The sequence below is a fragment of a genome, unplaced genomic scaffold, assembly GCF_019419815.1.
Source record: "Pyrus x bretschneideri cultivar Hongxiangsu unplaced genomic scaffold, Pyrus_bretschneideri_v1 Contig59, whole genome shotgun sequence".
NCBI classification, from domain to species: Eukaryota; Viridiplantae; Streptophyta; class Magnoliopsida; order Rosales; family Rosaceae; genus Pyrus; species Pyrus x bretschneideri.
In genome coordinates, this window is record NW_025999797.1 from 1,259,437 (window position 1) to 1,277,648 (window position 18,212).

At 37.0% G+C, this 18,212-nt stretch overlaps 2 protein-coding genes across 2 annotated transcripts; one reads left to right on the forward strand and one right to left on the reverse strand.

Annotated features, from left to right (window-relative positions):
- Positions 1–4,779: 4,779 nt before the first annotated feature.
- Positions 4,780–6,019, reverse strand: LOC103935134 (transcription factor HEC2-like). The gene has a single exon (XM_009344892.3). The coding sequence runs from the start codon at positions 5,793–5,795 to the stop codon at positions 4,986–4,988; it is 810 nt and encodes a 269-aa protein (XP_009343167.2). The 5' UTR covers positions 5,796–6,019; the 3' UTR covers positions 4,780–4,985.
- Positions 6,020–17,060: 11,041 nt separating this feature from the next.
- LOC103935135 (protein RALF-like 34) lies at positions 17,061–17,766 on the forward strand. Its single transcript, XM_009344893.3, has one exon. The coding sequence runs from the start codon at positions 17,175–17,177 to the stop codon at positions 17,577–17,579; it is 405 nt and encodes a 134-aa protein (XP_009343168.1). The 5' UTR covers positions 17,061–17,174; the 3' UTR covers positions 17,580–17,766.
- Positions 17,767–18,212: the final 446 nt, after the last annotated feature.

Here is an 18,212-nt window from a genome sequence, read left to right on the forward strand (position 1 = left end):
TAAGTATAAACAAACACTTATTTACACAAAATATAATAGATTTACTTAAATCCACCTAACCGCCTAGGCCCCAGCTTGCCGCTCAACTAGTGTCTAGCGTCTTTTAGAACCTTGGGTATAATATAGATGTGGTTTGACCACTTTTTTTTTTTTTTCTTTTTTCTGTGGTTCATTTGTTTTTATCTAAATAAGATAAATGGCTTTTAGTGACGCATGATCGTAGAGACATGAACACTTCCATAATTCGACCCTGCCATGGGAGGCAACCTACCACCCACCTCTACTGCAGGATCTAGGCTAGATATCAATTTTCTCTTCTGGTTTTTTGTTTTTGTTCCTTTTATTTTATATATCTTAGGGATGGGGGTGGGGGCGTTTATACTGAATGATTGGCCATCGGGTTACAATGGAAGGAAATCGAACTAATCACGTAGCTTAATTCTAATACTTAACTGTTGTTTTCTTCTATTAACCACGGATGGGAGATTCAAATTTTGGATTTCTCTCAATGTTTGGAACAAAAGAACCACCGAGAGTGATGAGTTAGCTGATGACTGGTCATTGTACTCAGTTTGTTTGAATCAGCCATTCTCAGATGCAAATCGACGGCGAAAAATGATGCTAGGACAAACACTGGTGCTTCTATGCGAAGGATCGACTTATTAGATAACAATAAAGAAATTGTTATCAAAATGGCGTTTTCTCTAGGAAAATACTTGCGTCCAACCCATAATTAATGGATCCTAAACGTCATAATCAAAATAATTTGTTTTTTAATCATCGGTTAAAGATTATCTTTGTAAAAATCAATCAAATTGACTATCGTTTAGTTATGTCTATGTGTATAGAACAATGATCAACAATCTTGGTAAAACAATCAATATTTTTGTAATGAACTGTTCAACTATTTGATAAATATTATTAACTACATTGAGAAAAATAAAAATAAAAATAAAAAGATAAGAATTGAGAAATACTGAAGAACTAGAGAGAGAAAACTGTAGAGGAAAATAAAAATAATGAACGTGCTTTCTGTATTGATTGAATGACTCTCAGTTACAACAGATAGCTCATAAGTTATTTATATATAAAACAGAGAAGCTATTTATACAAAAGAGAGATGATTTGGGCTGGTTTGGTATTGATGTGCTTTGAAAAAAGCTGATTCTGCTGTGCTGTAAGAATAAGCAGCTGTGAAATAAAGCAGCAGAGTGTTTGGTAAACTTTTTTGTAAAAGTGCTTTTGAAAAAAAAAAAAAAAAGCAATATTATAGTGTTTGGTAAACTTTTATGTAAAACATATGTGATAAAAAGCCGGTTTTTCAAAGCTGGGTTTTGCAGCTTCTTGTTTTTGGCTTTTTTTCCCTCAAAACTGTGAAAAAAAACTGAAGCTGAATGTTTACCAAACACAAAAATATCTCCCAGCTTTTTTTTATGTCTTGCTTTTTTCAGAATCACCTCAGTACCAAACCAGGCTTTAATACTAACAGACTACTTAACGACTTCTAACTATACTTACAACCCAATGCACTAAATGAACTCACATGTCACTGAATCAAACACATCACATAGTGACATACAATGTTTATGTAAGAATCAAATATAATTCATGGCCAAATTCCCTATAATTATGATTGGGGTAAAGGACTTCTAATTTTCAAAGGATTAATGTAATAACTAAAAATCATTCAATCAACACATAAAAGCACGTTCATTTTTCCTTATTTTCTCTTCAGTTCTCTCTCGGTAGTTCCTTAATGTTTCTCAATTCTTAATTCTTTTCTGATTTTTCTCAATGTAGTTAATATGCTATGTATTAGGGCATGTTGTCCCATATTTGAAGCCTGAAAGCCACACGTGCTTCATGTCACCGGATTTGTGTTATCCACATGTTAGGCTTGAAAACTCACTACACATGAGAGGGCGTATTGAGAGTGAATCCCACATCAAGGAAATGAGAGAGCTTACATGTGCTTATAAGAATTGCTTACTCCCCATATTGTTAATTGGTTTGATTGTGGAACATCAACTTTCTTTATCGTATCAAAGCAAGTTGTCCCACATGTGAAGCACAACGAACACACCTGCTCCACGTTACCAAATTTATGTTGTTCACGTACTAGAATTGAAAATTTCTCACACTTGAGGGGAGTATTGAGTGTTAATCCCACATCAGAGAAGCAAGAAACCTTGTGTGTGCTTATAAGTAATTGGATATTGTCAAATAGTTTTGTGGTGGAATCTCAACTTTTCTTCCATATGAATGACAAACTATCACGGATTTAATAAATTTTTTGAAAGCTTTGTATAAAATACGTTAGTCATAATTACTAAGTGGACAAGAAGACGCACCTATATAAGAGGCACACGTATTTTCTTTGTTCAAAGCGGATGCCAAGCTAACTAAGATAATGTTAAAGCAAAAATTGGTATACAATGTTATACCTCAATTTTGTTAAGATATGAATATCACAATGTGGAAAGAAGGGATCATTATTAGAAAATACTACTTGCCCTACAAAATTCTGGCTGATAAGCCGCTTTTCGTCAGATAAATCAACTTGATCCGATGAAGTTTTCAGATGGTCGAGCAAAGCTGGTTAATATTTAAGGTTTTGCTTGAATAAATGATTTGGGAGGCAAGAATGTATTCGTGGGGCAAACATTGGCGACAAAGAAAAAAAATGGCGCATACTGAGTAAACTTTTGCCTGACGACCCATAAGAGCAACTGCACTCCTAAACAATCCCCTAGGTTATAGGCAAACCAATCCCCCAAAGTGAACAGTAACTGCATTTAGTGAACAATAACTGCCCAAGTGGATCTCCACTCCTAAACTAAATAGCCTAAGCTATTCGTATTAATATTATTTTTTTTTAAATAATAAGATAATTTTATTTTTAATTCTGGATAGAAAACAATCTTGTCATTCCATATGTCATTATCTGAAAGTACAATTTTTGTGGATAGATTTTCAAGTATATTTTTAACAAATCCCGTAGCACCAGGTGTCATGATTATGTAAGAATTTTGATAAGATTTTTAACATACCAAACTGAAAGTATTTGATAATATTGAAATGTAGTGTAAGCTGGAAGAGCATGGTTAAGTATTATATTTTTTTTCTTTCTTTTTTTGCATTTTTTAATATTGTTTATTAACTTAATTAATATGGGTTGTTGGATTACCAAAAAAAAAAAAAATTGTAATCCAACAGCCTAGATTTTGACACATATGCCAACGGTAAAAATTGAATTTTTTTTCTTTTTTAAGCCTAAAAATATGGACCATTAATCTGAAAATTTCAATGGTCCAGATTACGCCACGTCACCTAGTTGTTGGGAAAGTGCGCCTACCCGATGAGTGCCAATCATGTTTTCCTGTCAGGCTACTAGCCCTTCTCCCATGTGTGATTCACACACCTGCTTAAAAAAATGGTGGCTGACGCCAGGCTAACATCAGCCTGACGTAAGTTCCCCCCCCAAATCGGTGGGTCACGCGATTTGGGCTTGGGATATGGTATCGGGCTTTCCTGAAGCCCAGTTGATTAGGTAGGGCTAGAGCTTTTTTTTGGGGGTTGGGGGATTGGATTGCCCAATACCCTACGGGATATTCTTGGGTGGACTTGCTATAAAGGTTCTGTTGCGCAAAAGCCTTAATTAAGATTAGTAACGGAAAGAAATCTTTCGATAGTTACAATAAAAAATCACGATTTAACAGTTGTTTTTAGCTCCGATTTTGATAATTTTTACAAATACACTCCTCGACCCTAGAAACATACAATGAACGAACCCAATCATCAATTTAAAATATTTATACTAGTGTATACCACAAAAGCTTACGTTCTACTTAATGAAAATATAAAATAAGGGTACTGCTATTCACACATATGATAGCTAAAAGCATATAAGAGACCGGGTTGTTAGCTGTTCCCTCCCCCCGCGCCGCGGCCCACCTACTCGTCAAACTTTTATGGTCGAACAAAAATGTTGAAGCAAAAATGGTTGAATTCAGCATCAGTTGATGATCAAGGGTTTTGTCTAAGCTCGGGTTTGAACGGGGATAGCGAGATAACCCACCACCCAGACTTCACTTGTCAACTTTTTGGGCGTATGATATAATATCCTTTTGAGTTTGACCGTGGTTTGGAGTCTTTAGACACACAGAAAGCTTGTTCAACATGCATCTCATTAGTCATTGCCACATTAGCACTATCATCAGTAGAGTAATAAAGACTCTAATCATCATCCATCAGTGGTCTTTTATTTACTGTTCTTAGTAAATATAGTTCATCTTCAAGATCTTGCAATTTATAATCTCTCTCAATTTATGGCATGTTTGCATGTTTACTACATACCTAGAGTCATAGAAGCCATGAATTGGTATGGCAATGAATGGGATGGGATAAACAACTCTTCTTTTGGCAGTTGACTGTAAGAGTTACTATTTGTTATTATTGAATCTGGTTCGCAAGGGTCGGAATAATGTTTTGGCAACATTAGTAATCTTCTTGGTGACATAAAAATGGGTACGTAGATGGATATAGAGGAGGTCTCATTTCAATTTAAGCAAGGCAATACATTTGCTCATGCACTTGGTCTGTTTGAGTTTCAGGACAAGGAAGAAATATTTGGGAAGATGCTGCTTCGTTTTGGTTGATTCTGCTGCTGAAAAACGATCTTTGAGATGATTAGTTTATGCTTGTTTGCTATGGATTGACTGCTGGGGCAACACTATTTTTATTTTTCATTTCTTTTAACATATATTTACACTTGAACTTGTTAGGACATTTGGTTATGTAAATAGTGTTCTGCATGGATTAATGCAACCTCTAAAAGCATGCAGACATCAAATTTTCCTTTAAAAAATAACCAGTAACAACTACAAATCAACAACTAATTCACATTCCCCTCGGAAACAATCTCTCAAACGTACACAACAATCACTCAATAGTACATGATATTTCAAATTTCAACAAGTCTCCCATCATCTAAGCATCTGCACAGAACCCACCAACTGAGAAGGCCTTAAAAAACCAGAGTAATTCACATTACCCATCTGACTGCCACTCCCTTGGAATCCAAGGCCGACTGGTCTGTCAGCCCCAGCTCTCTCTAGAGTCTGCACTTGCTTCTTCAAAAACTTCACATAATGTATGGCCTCGTCCAACATAGAAGCAGTGTCCATTTTAGTCCCACCAGGAACAAGTCTCTGCAGGATTCTGATCTTCTCGCTTATCCTCTCCCTCCGGTGCCTCGCCGCCACACTCTGTGGGTCTTTCGAAATCTTCACGTTCCTCCTCTTCGGCGGCTTCACCGCCTCCGGGTCTATCTGAATGGGCTGCATTGCTGCAATCCTGAAGATCATCTCCCTCATTGCAGCCATGGAGTTTCTCTTCTCGTATGAAGTACTGGGTAGGACTGATAGTCCTGTAGGACTAATACCAGAAGGCTTACTTAGTCTTGGAGTTAAGGGTTCTTGGATTGGGTTTCCCATGAAGGAAACAGAGGAGGGTAATGCAGGATTTAGCAATGCGGGTTGTGGAGGAACTGCATTTGAATTATGGAAAATTGGTACTGGAGAAATGGATTCATGATTATTTGGGTTTGGATTTGAAACCCAATTAAAATCTATCTCTGGAAACGTGGGATTGTTGTTGTTGTTAGGGTAAGAGTCACTGCAGAACTGATCAGGAGAGTGCTGCTGTTTTTGCATTTGCATCATCATCGTCATCATGTCCATGTGATGATGATGATCACCTGCTGATGATGATGATTTGAGCATGTCAACATCCATGGCTTCTCAGACGAGAGAGAGAGAGAGAGAGAGAGAGAGAGAGCAGGCTGGAAATAATGTGAGAAACAAAGGAGGCAGAGGTATGGAGTGGAGGTGATGAGTGAGGGGGGGGGGGGGGGGGGGGAACTTTGTTTAGGGTTGGATTGGTGCAGTGACAGGGATAAGGAGGATGGCGAAAAGTTGAAAGGAAGTGAATAAAATAGTGGAAGTGAGAATTGATTTAAATACTGAGAAAACCTCCAATTTACAGAATCCAGCAGGCTTCACTTGTGAGTGGGAAGGACTTTATATAGCAAGTTCTGAGTGACCATTATTTTATACATCTATGGAAACCTGTAGAAAAATCTAAAAAATCATTTATGAATGCATTAATGTATCTGAGACTGCCATTATCTTGGACAACAACTTACATGAAGCGAGTTTACTGTGTCATTTTAATTCAATAATATAATGTAGTATTTAAGTTTCTTTTCACATGATATTGCATTATTCAATTTATACGTCATGTGAAAGTAACCCGTTTCACACAGTTGCTCACCATTGTGTAGGGATATCTCTACCATTGAATCATCTGAGTTCTGAATCAAAACAAATGGTCAAAGATCCACAGAGTAGTTTTCTCATTAGATTAAGGGTAGAGTTTTGGAACTTTGAAATTATTGTCCACTAAGTTGATGGACTTGTTTCAATGGGATAGTTGAAGAAGGTGCATGAACTTAGAACTGTTATATGATTTCTTTGACTCAAAGGTCTTTGCTTTGCCTTAAAAATTTCACTTTATGGAACACAAAAAGATCAATTAGGTACCCACAGTCACATGAACTGTGTCAGATAACACATAGAATAATCCATCTTCTTAGAGTTCAACAGTTTCAGTATAATATATTTCGCTTCTTAGTATAACCAGTTGTTCATTTTAAACGTTCAATATAATTGATGGATTATAAGTACATAAGAAAAGTTTATGCACATGTATTAAATTATGATTCATGTATAACAAAAAAATGAGTTATTATATGTATATTGTCACGTGATAAGAAATAGACACATTATGTATACAATAATACAACTCATAATACAAAAAATTCTCAAAGAGATTAGCTATAACAATTTTAATATCACAAGAATTTAAAGTTAAACACATTATTGTATACAATTGGTAGCACTTAATAATCTTTCTGCTCATAGAATTTAGCTATAGCAGTTGTAATATCGTAACGAATCAAGAGTGTGATTGTCACCGGGAGAAGTCACCGGCGGTGGAGTATTCGGTGGGTGGAGTCGCTGTCGGTGGCTTGATCATGATTCCTGGAGATTGTATTATCCTGGTGTGCAGTGCTGCTTAGTAGTCTGTCTCTCCTCTCACTGCTTTTCTTGGCACACTTTCCAAGTTGGATTAGAAGCTGACGGTGATGCCGATTGCCTTGCTACCCTAGAAAACAACTCACCATTTTTCTGCTTCTTTTTCTCTTTTGTCACTGGTAAACTATTAAATGTCTTCCTTGCGAACTAATAGTAATAAACTTTATACCCTGCAATTCCTTTTCAGTTTCCATAGACATGGTAACTAATTAAGATTAGTAAATTTGACGTCGACGTAAAAGGCATGCTAGGCAGAAGATCGAGATGCCTGACTCAAAAAATCAGCACTGTGAAGCCGGGGAAAAGTTAAAAGGTAATTTTGCATGCTACGGTTCGTAAACCATTCAATATTTCTACCATATTAGATAATCGAATTGAACTGATATTTCTATTATACTTTTATGTATTATATACATTAGTAGAAAATCTCATTGCTTAATAATAGAATACCCTTTGGAGTTAGAAAGGTGTTTTTTTTTTTTTTTTTTTTCTGGTAGATAATCTCGAATAATTATCTTACTATAACAATATTTTTAAATAGCGTTATTATTGTAGCAAATATACTCATTACACTATGTCGTTCCAAACTGTTACTATCCATCATATCAATAACTACTATCATTTAATCTTGAATCATTACAACAATTGATTTGCTACAAAAATAGTGTTAAAGAAAAAGATCGGACATTGAGAAATAGAAATTAATTGAACAATTTGGAGTGGTATAAATCAAATCCATTGTTATCAACTGCAAAGAATCTTGAGCAGAAATAATAAAAATTGCTGAGAAAGTGGTCCCAATTTTTCTGTACAAGCTAAAGAAGCTATCACTCTCTCTGTCTGTGTGATATTCTCAGCCTATACACATAAAAAAAGTATAAAACTTGCACCTCAAACGCACAAGCCAAAAGCAACTGCAGAAGTGCTTCCTTTCAGATTGTCTTGCCTTAACTTATCACATTAACATTATTGCTCAAGAAACCTTTTTCATACTTGATGAAAACTGAAAGCAACAGAAGAGATTGAATTCCGTATTTGTTGAAAATTAGTCAGTGAGAGAGAGTGAGAGAGAGGAATCTTAGCGATAGTGCATACAAAAGCCCTCTCAAAAATTCAACTTTACAAACAAGTACAACTTTCCACATTTGTCTTTTTTATGCAGTTTTGGTGAATTGGCAGAGTCAACCCTGCATTGCGTATTTAAGGGTTGTGGTGGTGGAAACATCGTCTAAAGCTTGAGGTCATGATTTAAACCCTAACCTTGCAGGGATTAATTATTGATAGGTACAGCCAAAGCCTAGAGTAACTAGTTCAGTGTCCTTCCACTTACCTTGACTTAATTAGCCTGTAATAGCTTGCAATTGCATGCAAGGATTTCCATACACTGTTATCGTAGCATCCTGTGCAACAAAAATATTTGTAAGTTTTCATTCAAAGACATTATATTATTAGCACGAAAAACCACAATGGTGGTATACATATGTCATATAAGTAGTTCTTCAAAATAAGGGAGGAGAGTCGACTACATATGTCATATATGTTGTTCTTCGGAAAGAGGGAGGAGAACCGACTAAACGTCTCAATCATTGGTGGCGGAATTTTACTCGCAGCTGATCTCCAATTCTCGTTCACTAGACCGAACTGGGCATAAATGGTCGAGTTTCTGCTATGTTTGCATTTGCATAGAGGGGGTAGAGAGGCAAACCGTAATAATAAAAACAATAAGAGAATGGACCACATTTCTGCCGAGAAATCATGCTAATTTGTAGCCATAATGGAGTCTAAATGTACTGTACCTTTCTCATCTTTATAAAGTCATGGTGCTGATAAGCATGAAACGGTTATTTATTCTTGTGTGTATATAGACATATATATCAAACCAAAAAAAAAAGAAATCAAATTCATAACGTAAAACAATTCATACGTGAAATAGGAGACAAAGAAGTCTAAACTCATCGACCTAAGCTTAGCTAAGTTGATATAGCAATAACAATGTATTGCTCCCAATGCACCTATAAATTCGAATTTCATTAATCTCTGTAATTTAGATTATCTTATTGTTTGTCAGAAGTTGTATAATTGTAGCAGTCTTGGTTTCTCCGTTCGTTTGCTAGGTTATTTGCATCAATTCTGAGTTCTGTATATACTTCTGTAAAAATCAAAGTGATACGAGAAAATATTCGTGATCTTCTAATTACCAAAAGCATTTTATGCATGAACAATCTCATATAAAAAGTATCTTCCATTAAAAGCATGTTTCTGTTGTCTTTTTATGCAATAGGGATCCAAGGCCGAGTATAAATAAAACTAGTTGCAAATGAGTCGGGCCTAAATGGTTAGCCCAAAACTTATTCCAAGATCATTAGAAGCAAGCCCACAGTCAACAAATTCACCTCCTACCCAATGTTTTTCTTCACCTCGCCATCACCTCATTTAGGCTTTTGGTTTGCCCTTTGAGGTTTTCTTTTTATCAGCTTGGGAGATGAGAATCGAGTTTGAGATCTATTTAAGACTTACATTTTTAGGATTTATATGAGAGTGCTTTTAAAACAATTAAGCACTTCAGAGGACTCATAATAAATGAGTCTAATGGCTTGGGTTGTTTATTGTCCATGCCCATTATGCCCATTTTTAAATGTTGTAGATATGTTCATACCATGGAACCCATCAAATACTAGTACGAAAAGACATGACTCCCCTCCCTCCGTCTCTATCCCCTCCTTCCTCTCTCCCAACTTCTCACTCTTTCTGCTCGATTGCAAACTTCCAAGCCTCATCCTAGTTTCATAAGATCTGATCCAACCTTGACCTAGATGTAGAACAACAATGAAGATGGAAGAAAGAGGAAGATGGAGCAGAGCTTCAATAATTTTTTTTATATTGATAATATTTTCCTAAAAAATATGACTGTTACAAGAAATGGAGGCTACTACCCCATTTATACAATTAGCAAAATATATCATTCCCCCTTGATAAACAATTTTATCCTCAAGATTTTAAAAATGGAAATTAGGAAACTTGGAAGTGAAGTCATCATAATCCTCCCAAGTTGCATCACTTTCCTCTTGTACAATCCATCGTACCAGCATTGTACACTTGCAACATTCTTCTTCCAAACACTCCTAATAGAGTCTTCTGCACTAATCCATCATATGTGACTTCTAGTAAAGCTATAGTACGCAACACATGTGGCACCAAGTGCTTCTTCAGACAGCTAACATGAAATAATGGATGGATTCTTTTCCTGCAGAAGCTTGAGTTTGTAGGATTCTTTTGAGTACAGTTTGTGATAAACATGTAATGCTAGAGATTGTAGTTTGTGCTAAGCATGTGATGTTAGAGATTGTAGTTGATAAGGAAAATAGGCTTTCTTTAGTTTTTCTCCAAACGATTGTGTTATGCGCCCATAGAACTTTGGCCAATTCTTCTAGCCACTTATCTTCTTCCTTTTTTTTTTTTTTTTTTTTCTTTTTGCACAAGGACTACGTTAGCCAACCAGTTTGGGTGATGGACTTCAACAATAAAGTTGGCGTCCCTGAGTTTTTCGATCTCAGCACGATGATTTTACTTTACTCTATTTCGTGCTTACGTTTTCACTAGATAATCGGCTTCATGGTTAGATCCAAATGGAGACGGTGGTAGATTATTGAAGGATAGACACTAGGCATGTCTTTAGTAGACCAAGCCAATACATTTTTATTTGCTTATAAAAAGGCAGTGAATAGCTCTTTTGTCTCGATCCGATAACTTAGATTTGATTATGGCCTTAAGTTCAGGGTTGTCGGGATAGAAACTTGAGTAGATAGCATCCTCATCTGCCTTTGATTTTGAAATACTGTCGTATTGGGGTCAAGGGTCCATGTCAAATTCCATGTAGCTTGTTTATTGGCCCCCAAACTATGGTTGCTATGCAGTTTTCTCCATTAGAACTACGGAGCATCGTTTTCCTTTTCATATCATATTTATGCTTTCTACTGAGCAGCAATAGGCCGTGACCTTATCTCTTTTAGTTTCTTTTATCCCACCAAGTGTAGGATATCAAAGTAGTTGATGGTGCAACGACGAAACTATTTTCATCTTGGGTAGCCAGTTTCAGCCCAAGATGGTGTTATGCGGAGTTAGACAGTCCATAACATAAAGACTACAAGATAATTATAGGTTCCACCTTAACCGCTAGTTTCACAATTCTGAGTGATCGAACAGGAGCACCATTGAAGGTATGCAGAGTAGTCTTACTCAGGTTGAAATTATCCATAATTCCAGTCTCTCATCTCTTCTACTTCTTTGAAAATGATGCTAACTTCGGATATGTTGCCCACTAGCGCGTACCTGACCATGGCATCCGAGTTTGGACCTTTATGACCAAGGCTTGTTGATGAGGACCACCATCCTGGTCTAGTTGCAAACTGCATTTCTCCCATTTCTAGTATTGCCTAGATGTTTTTGTGCCACATATATGCAATTAACGTCAACAATTTTTTTCTTCATCAGCCTCAATACTTGGATGATTTCCAATTACGTCTGGGCTTCTTATAAGAGGTGTTGGAAGTCTGACTGTGGAGCGCTACGCAAGGGTTCAGATTAACAATTTTCGCTGGAGTCTAAATGTACATTGCCATGACAGATGGTTCTTCAAATCCAAAGACAGCATCTTCTAGGGCTTTTCACGCATCTTTTGAAGTAAATGAGTTTCGAAAGATCTTCCATTTGAGAGGCCCTCAAAGCCTTTCAAATTTTGTTAACATAGACATTAATCCTCATCAAAGTTGTCTAGACTTAGTCCATGGTAGAGGTGACTTCACCAACAAGGGTGTCGATGTTCCCCGGTATGGTAGAGTCGCATGGGTATCGATTTGAGGCAAACATAGTGGCGGTGGAGTGATTTTGAGGAAGGAATATGAGTTTACTCTCAATGAAAGTACCGATTGTTGAAATCAAATTCTGCACACCACTACTTGTGGAGCTTATACTGGTCGGGATAAAGGCCTTTTAGGATATGGAATCCGTATTAATTGGGAGAATCCCTAAATATATATAGAGATAGATATTGTTTCCTTTTAGGAGTTTGATTATTTGCAGCACACGCCAATTCCTAGATTGTAAGAATATCCAAGAATATAGGAAACTTATCTGATCCCTATTTGGATCAAGATTCCATATCTTGCAAAACAAGAATGGTTAATCTCAGCGTGGTCGACAAACTTTGCCTACTTTCTCATAACACAAGATGATGGTGACATCGCTAGTCCATTTGCTCAATTTGATCGGAGTTGTTGGGTCCATAACCGGACTTCTAAGGTATACGTATTCTAATCCGTCTTGCTCAGACCCTAAAAAATCATGGTCCCACAATACCAACTATAAGATCTTATTCAACTTTGACCTAGATGCTAAATAACAGTGGAGATTGAAGAAAGACAAAGCACTAATATTTTTTTTATATTAATCAAATTTTATTGAAAAATAAGACCATTACAAAAATTGGAGTTTACAAACACATTTATACAACTAGCTACATAATCATGTTTCAATTAGCAAAATCTAACAAACTTCTTAATAACAAAATTTGCAATTCTTAATTATTCCCAATTCTCTATGATTAAGGTAATCACATTCCATAACACAACCACCACCACTTAAAACTATTTATCATCCCTGCCTTCTTTCTCTTCACGCCTCATCTCATGCCTCATCTCAACCAATTGAATGGACGATGATTTTACTTTAAAGTTGGCGTCCCTAATTTTTCGATCTCAGCACAATGATTTTACTTCGCTCTATTTCGTGATTACACTTTCGCTAGATAACCGGTTTCATGGTTAGATCCAAATGGAGACGGTGGCAAATTATTGAATGATAGACACTAGGCATGTCTTCAGTAGACCAAGCCAATACATTTTTATTTGCTTGTAAGAAGGCAGTGAATAGCTCTTTTGTCACAATCTGATACCTTTGATTTGATTATGGCCTTAAGTTCGGGTTTGTCGGGATAGAAACTTAAGTAGACATCATCCTTATCTGCTTTTGATTTCGAAGTACCGTCATACTGGGGTTAAGGGTCCATGTCGAATTCCATGTAGCTTGTTTCTTGGCCCCCAGACTATGGTTGCTATGCGATTTTGTCCATTAGAGCTACGAAGCATCATTCTCCTTTTCATATCATGTTTAGGCTTTCTACTGAGCAGCAGTAGACCGTGACCTTATCTCTCTTAGTTTCTTTTATCCCTCAACGTGTAGGATATCAAAGTAGTTGATGGTGCGACGACGAGACTGTTTTCATCTTGGGTAGCCAGTTTCAGCCCAAGATGGTGTTATGTGGAGTTAGACAGTCCATAACATAAAGACTACAAGATAATTATAGGTTCTGCCTTAACCGCTGATTTCACAATTCTAAGTGATTGAACATGAGCACCATTGAAGGTATGCAGAGTAGTCTTACTCATGTTGAAATTATCCATAATTCCAATCCTCTCATCTCATCTACTTCTTTGAAAAGGATGCTAACTCCAGATATGTTGTCTACCAGCACGTACCTAACCATGGCATCCGAGATTTGGACCGTTATGATCAAGGCTTGTTCATGAAGACCACCATCCTAGTCTAGTTGCATGCCGCATTTCTCCTATTTCTAGTATTGCCTAGATGTTTTTGTGCCCCATATATACAGTTGACACTGACAATTTTTTTTCTTCATCGGCCATCGATACTTGGATGATTTCCAATTACGTCTGGGCTTTTTATGAGAGGTGTTGGACGTCTAACTATGGAGCACCACACAAGGGTTCAGATTAGCAATTTTCATTGGAGCCCGAACATACATTGCCATGACAGATGGCTCTTCAAATCCAAAGACGGCATCTTCTAAGGCTTTTCACGCATCTTTTGAAGTACATAAGTTTCGAAGGATCTTCCATTTGAGAGGCCCTCAAAGCCTTTCAAAGTTTGTTAACATATACATTAATCCTCATCAAAGTTGTCAAGACTTAGTTCATGGTAGGGGTGACTTCACCAACAAGGGTGTCACTGTTCCTCGGTATAGCGGAGTCGCATGGGTATTGATTTGAGGCAAACATAGTGGGGGTGAAGTGATTTCGAGGGGAGAATATGAGTTTACTCTTAGTGAAAGTACCAATTGTTGAAATCAAATTCGCACACATCCACATGTGAAGCTTATACTAGTCCGAAAAGAAACCTTTTAGGATATGGAATCCGTATTAATTGGGAGAATCCTTAAATATATCTAGAGATGGATGTTGTTTCCTTTTAGGAGTGTGATTATTTGCAGCGCATGCCAATTGCTAGATTGTAAGAATATCCAAGAATATAGGAAACTTATCTAATCCCTATTTGGATCAAGATTCCATATCTTGCGAAACAAGAATGGTCAATCTTAGCATAGTCGACAAACTTTGCCTACTTTCTCGGAACACAAGATGATGGTGACATCGCTAGTCCATTTGCTCAATTTGATCGGAGTTGTTGGGTCCATAACCGAACTTCTAAGGTATACGTATTATGATCCGTCTTGCTCAGGCCCTGAAAAATCATGGTCCCACAATACCAACTATTAGATCTTATTCAACTTTGACCTAGATGCTAAATAACAATGGAGATTGAAGAAAGAGCATAGCACCAATATTGTTTTTTTTATTAATAAAATTTTATTGAAAAATAAGACCGTTACAAAAATTGGAGTTTACTATCACATTTATACAACTAGCTACATAATCAAGTTCCAATTAGCGAAATCTAACAAACTTCTTAATAACAAAATTTGCAATTCTTAATTATTCCTAATTCTTTATGATTAAGGTAATCACAGTCCATTACACAACCATCACCACTTAAAACTATTTATCCTCCCTGCCTTCTCTCTCTTTATGCCCGATCTCATGCCTCATCTCAACCAATTGAATGGACAACAGAAGACATGTGAGTCGTTCGACAAGGGTAGGTGGATGACGAAATGAGGAGTGACATAGTTTGGGTTGGCTTGGCATATTTGGTAAAGTTAACAACGATTGATTGGTGGCTGATTACAAGCGCGGTTGAATAGGTTTGCAGTAGTGATGGTGATGATTTGACATAATTACTCTATACGGGTCACATAGCCAAAGGGAAAGAAAGGAAATAGAAGAGAGAGAGAGAGAGAGAGAGAGAGAGATGGAAAAAAATGAGAGATATAAACCTGAAAAAGCCGCTAATAGTTATAGGATAAGTCATTACCCATTTTACTCACCATACAATATGACAAAATAAAAACAAGACATGTGTTCATATTTAAGTTTTATAACAAGTAACCAAACACCCTATTCTCTTATCTTATTAATCATGTGAACAAACAGACCCTTCATATTTTCTCCAACAAATCTGCACATCTTCCATGCCATGGCAACCATGGGTTCTCTTCTCTGGCGACCCACATCTCTATTCGCTTTCTTCTACAACAAATGCGACTCGTCATCCTCTGTGGTGGACGACGAAGATTAATGAAATGATTAAGTAAACCACTGCAGAAAAAGAAGAAGGCGTACAAGACGACAGCATTGAACCGGAATTCAATTTTTCTGTCACCATTACACCGAACTCATAGGCCTTCGGTAGGCTTGCTTCCTCTTTTGGTTTGAAGAAAAATTATTGGACAATGTGAGGAAGAAAGAAAAGGGTGTTTGGTTGGTGGAATAGTAGAAATGTTGTGTTTAGTTAGGGAGTTATGAGATGGTTAAATAATGACAGATGTTATTATATTATTGGGCCGCCCAACATAAAGAGTATAATGGGTATCCATTACCAAGAGGGATGAACATGGGTAAATCCACATATGAGATGGATTTGAGTAGACCCACTGAGAGAAACACATGGTGTGTGCTTTTTTCAAGAACATTTTGAATTGTTTTTCTATTTTCTAAGAAACACTTGCATTTTTATTAAAAGTTTCCATGTTCTTCTAAAATAAGCGTTTTTATTGAAGCTGTTTTTTTTTAGTAGAAGTGTATTTCAAAAACACAGTTCCAAATGAGTCCTTAATCGTGTTACTTTGCTTATGGGTTTTCCTAAAAGATTTAGGACCAACATTTTCTTAAAATTTTGTTTAGTAAAACAATAAGCAAATATAAATGAAATATAAATGAGGGATAAATTACACCATATCTCAACCAGCCACGTACACTAAACACCAAATTTTAATGTCGTATCCCTTACATGTCATATAAGCTCCACACCCTCCCTCTCCCTCCACCCCCCCCCCCAAAAAAAAAAACTAGAATGTCTCACGCCTCAATCTCACACAGAACACGTCACCAATCAAGCTGAACAAATTGTAGCACACCCAACCGCTACTCCCACCTTACAAACACAAAATGTATTCAAGACGAGAAATTTTTGCATATCTCGAAAACACATGAGATCCCATGTATCAATTTATATAAATGGATGACATAAATAATATGCCTCACTTCTAATGTAGGTTGATGAAATCACAACTACGTTATTATCTGAGTTAAATATTACATGTGAGGTCACAATATTTTGATGTACGAAGTAGGTGAGGTTACAAATATTGGAGTACTTTTTTTCGGTAACAATATTGGAGTATTTGTTGGAGCTTTTCGATCCAATTAACGAATGTCTAATTTTGTTTAACAAGCGTTGGATTGTATGGAAGGGCTTTTGGTAACGACGTACTCAATGCTTTGAATCTGAACTATCGTAAATTTCAAATAACATCATAGAACGATCATGTTTTGAAGTATTTAGATTAAAAATTGATAACGTTATGGAACGGTGTTACAATAAACGCTTTAATACCTGCATTGAAGAAACTCAGGACTCAGCTGTAACCCAAACTCTGCTCACTCACACCTTTCTCTTCACTCGCATGTGAACCTGGGCCCCCCTTGCTCTCCATCTGACCCCCAAAACAAGACAAATCTACCTCTAGATTTCTCGCACTAAACCCCAGCACCTCCCCACCCCCCAAAAAAAAACTTCTGTGATTTTCTCTCTCTAGGTTTTTCCATGGCTTCTCCAACTGCAACCACTCTTTTCCTCTGCTCCCTCCTCATTTTTCTCCATTTGGGTCCTCAAATCCAAGCTCAAATCGACAAGACCAGCTTGAAGCTAGTTGCGGAGGCTCTGGAGTGGCCGACCGCCACAATGTCGCCACTGTACGATGAGCTCGAGGAGGCAGACGATGAGGACGGCGAGGACTTGGAACTGGACGTGGAAAACGGGTACGCTCGCAGATCTCTGCTCTGGTGGAGGACGAAGTACTACATTTCGTACGGCGCGCTGTCGGCGAATCGCATCCCCTGCCCGCCGCGGTCAGGGAGGTCGTATTACACCCACAGCTGCTTCAAAGCCAGAGGCCCAGTTCGTCCTTACTCCAGAGGATGCTCTAGGATCGCTCTATGCAGACGATGATGCTGTTGTTTGCTGGGTAATTAGTAACTAAGTTTTGGGTATTAGTGTTCGAGGTTGTTTTATTGTTCATGGCATTAAGCATCTACTTGTTGCCGCCGCTGCAGAAGTATTAAGAGTGTAATGTTGTTTGATTTAAAGAACTAATTATGTTTGTGAGAAATTAGTTAATTAATCTTGTGTTATGGTATTTTCTTTGCATCATTTTATCTGTTCGGTTATGAACTTATGATGATTGCAGAGAGATTTCTATTAGGTTTTTTTTTTTTTTAAAGAATGTTACAATTTTGAGTTGGATTCCCAATTTACATAATGGTTTAATTTTGTTGTTTTTAAGCGCAAATGATCATTTAGTTTAGCAACACTCGGTTTTGAGCTAGAATGATAATCGTTAAATGAGTTTAACCGCACTTTGACTATCTCAACCACCCTATACCGACTCCATTAAAATTTCAACAACCACCACCGATTGCAGCTTGCCACAATCATTGTCTGTTCCAAAAAAAAAAATGCAGGAAAAATCCCACTTGTGCGTGGCATTACTGTTTAAATATGGCATAATCAAAACACAAAGTTTTAACCCTTTAATCGCAATTTGTTTGTTTAATTTTTTTAATAAATTATAAGCAGAGATGT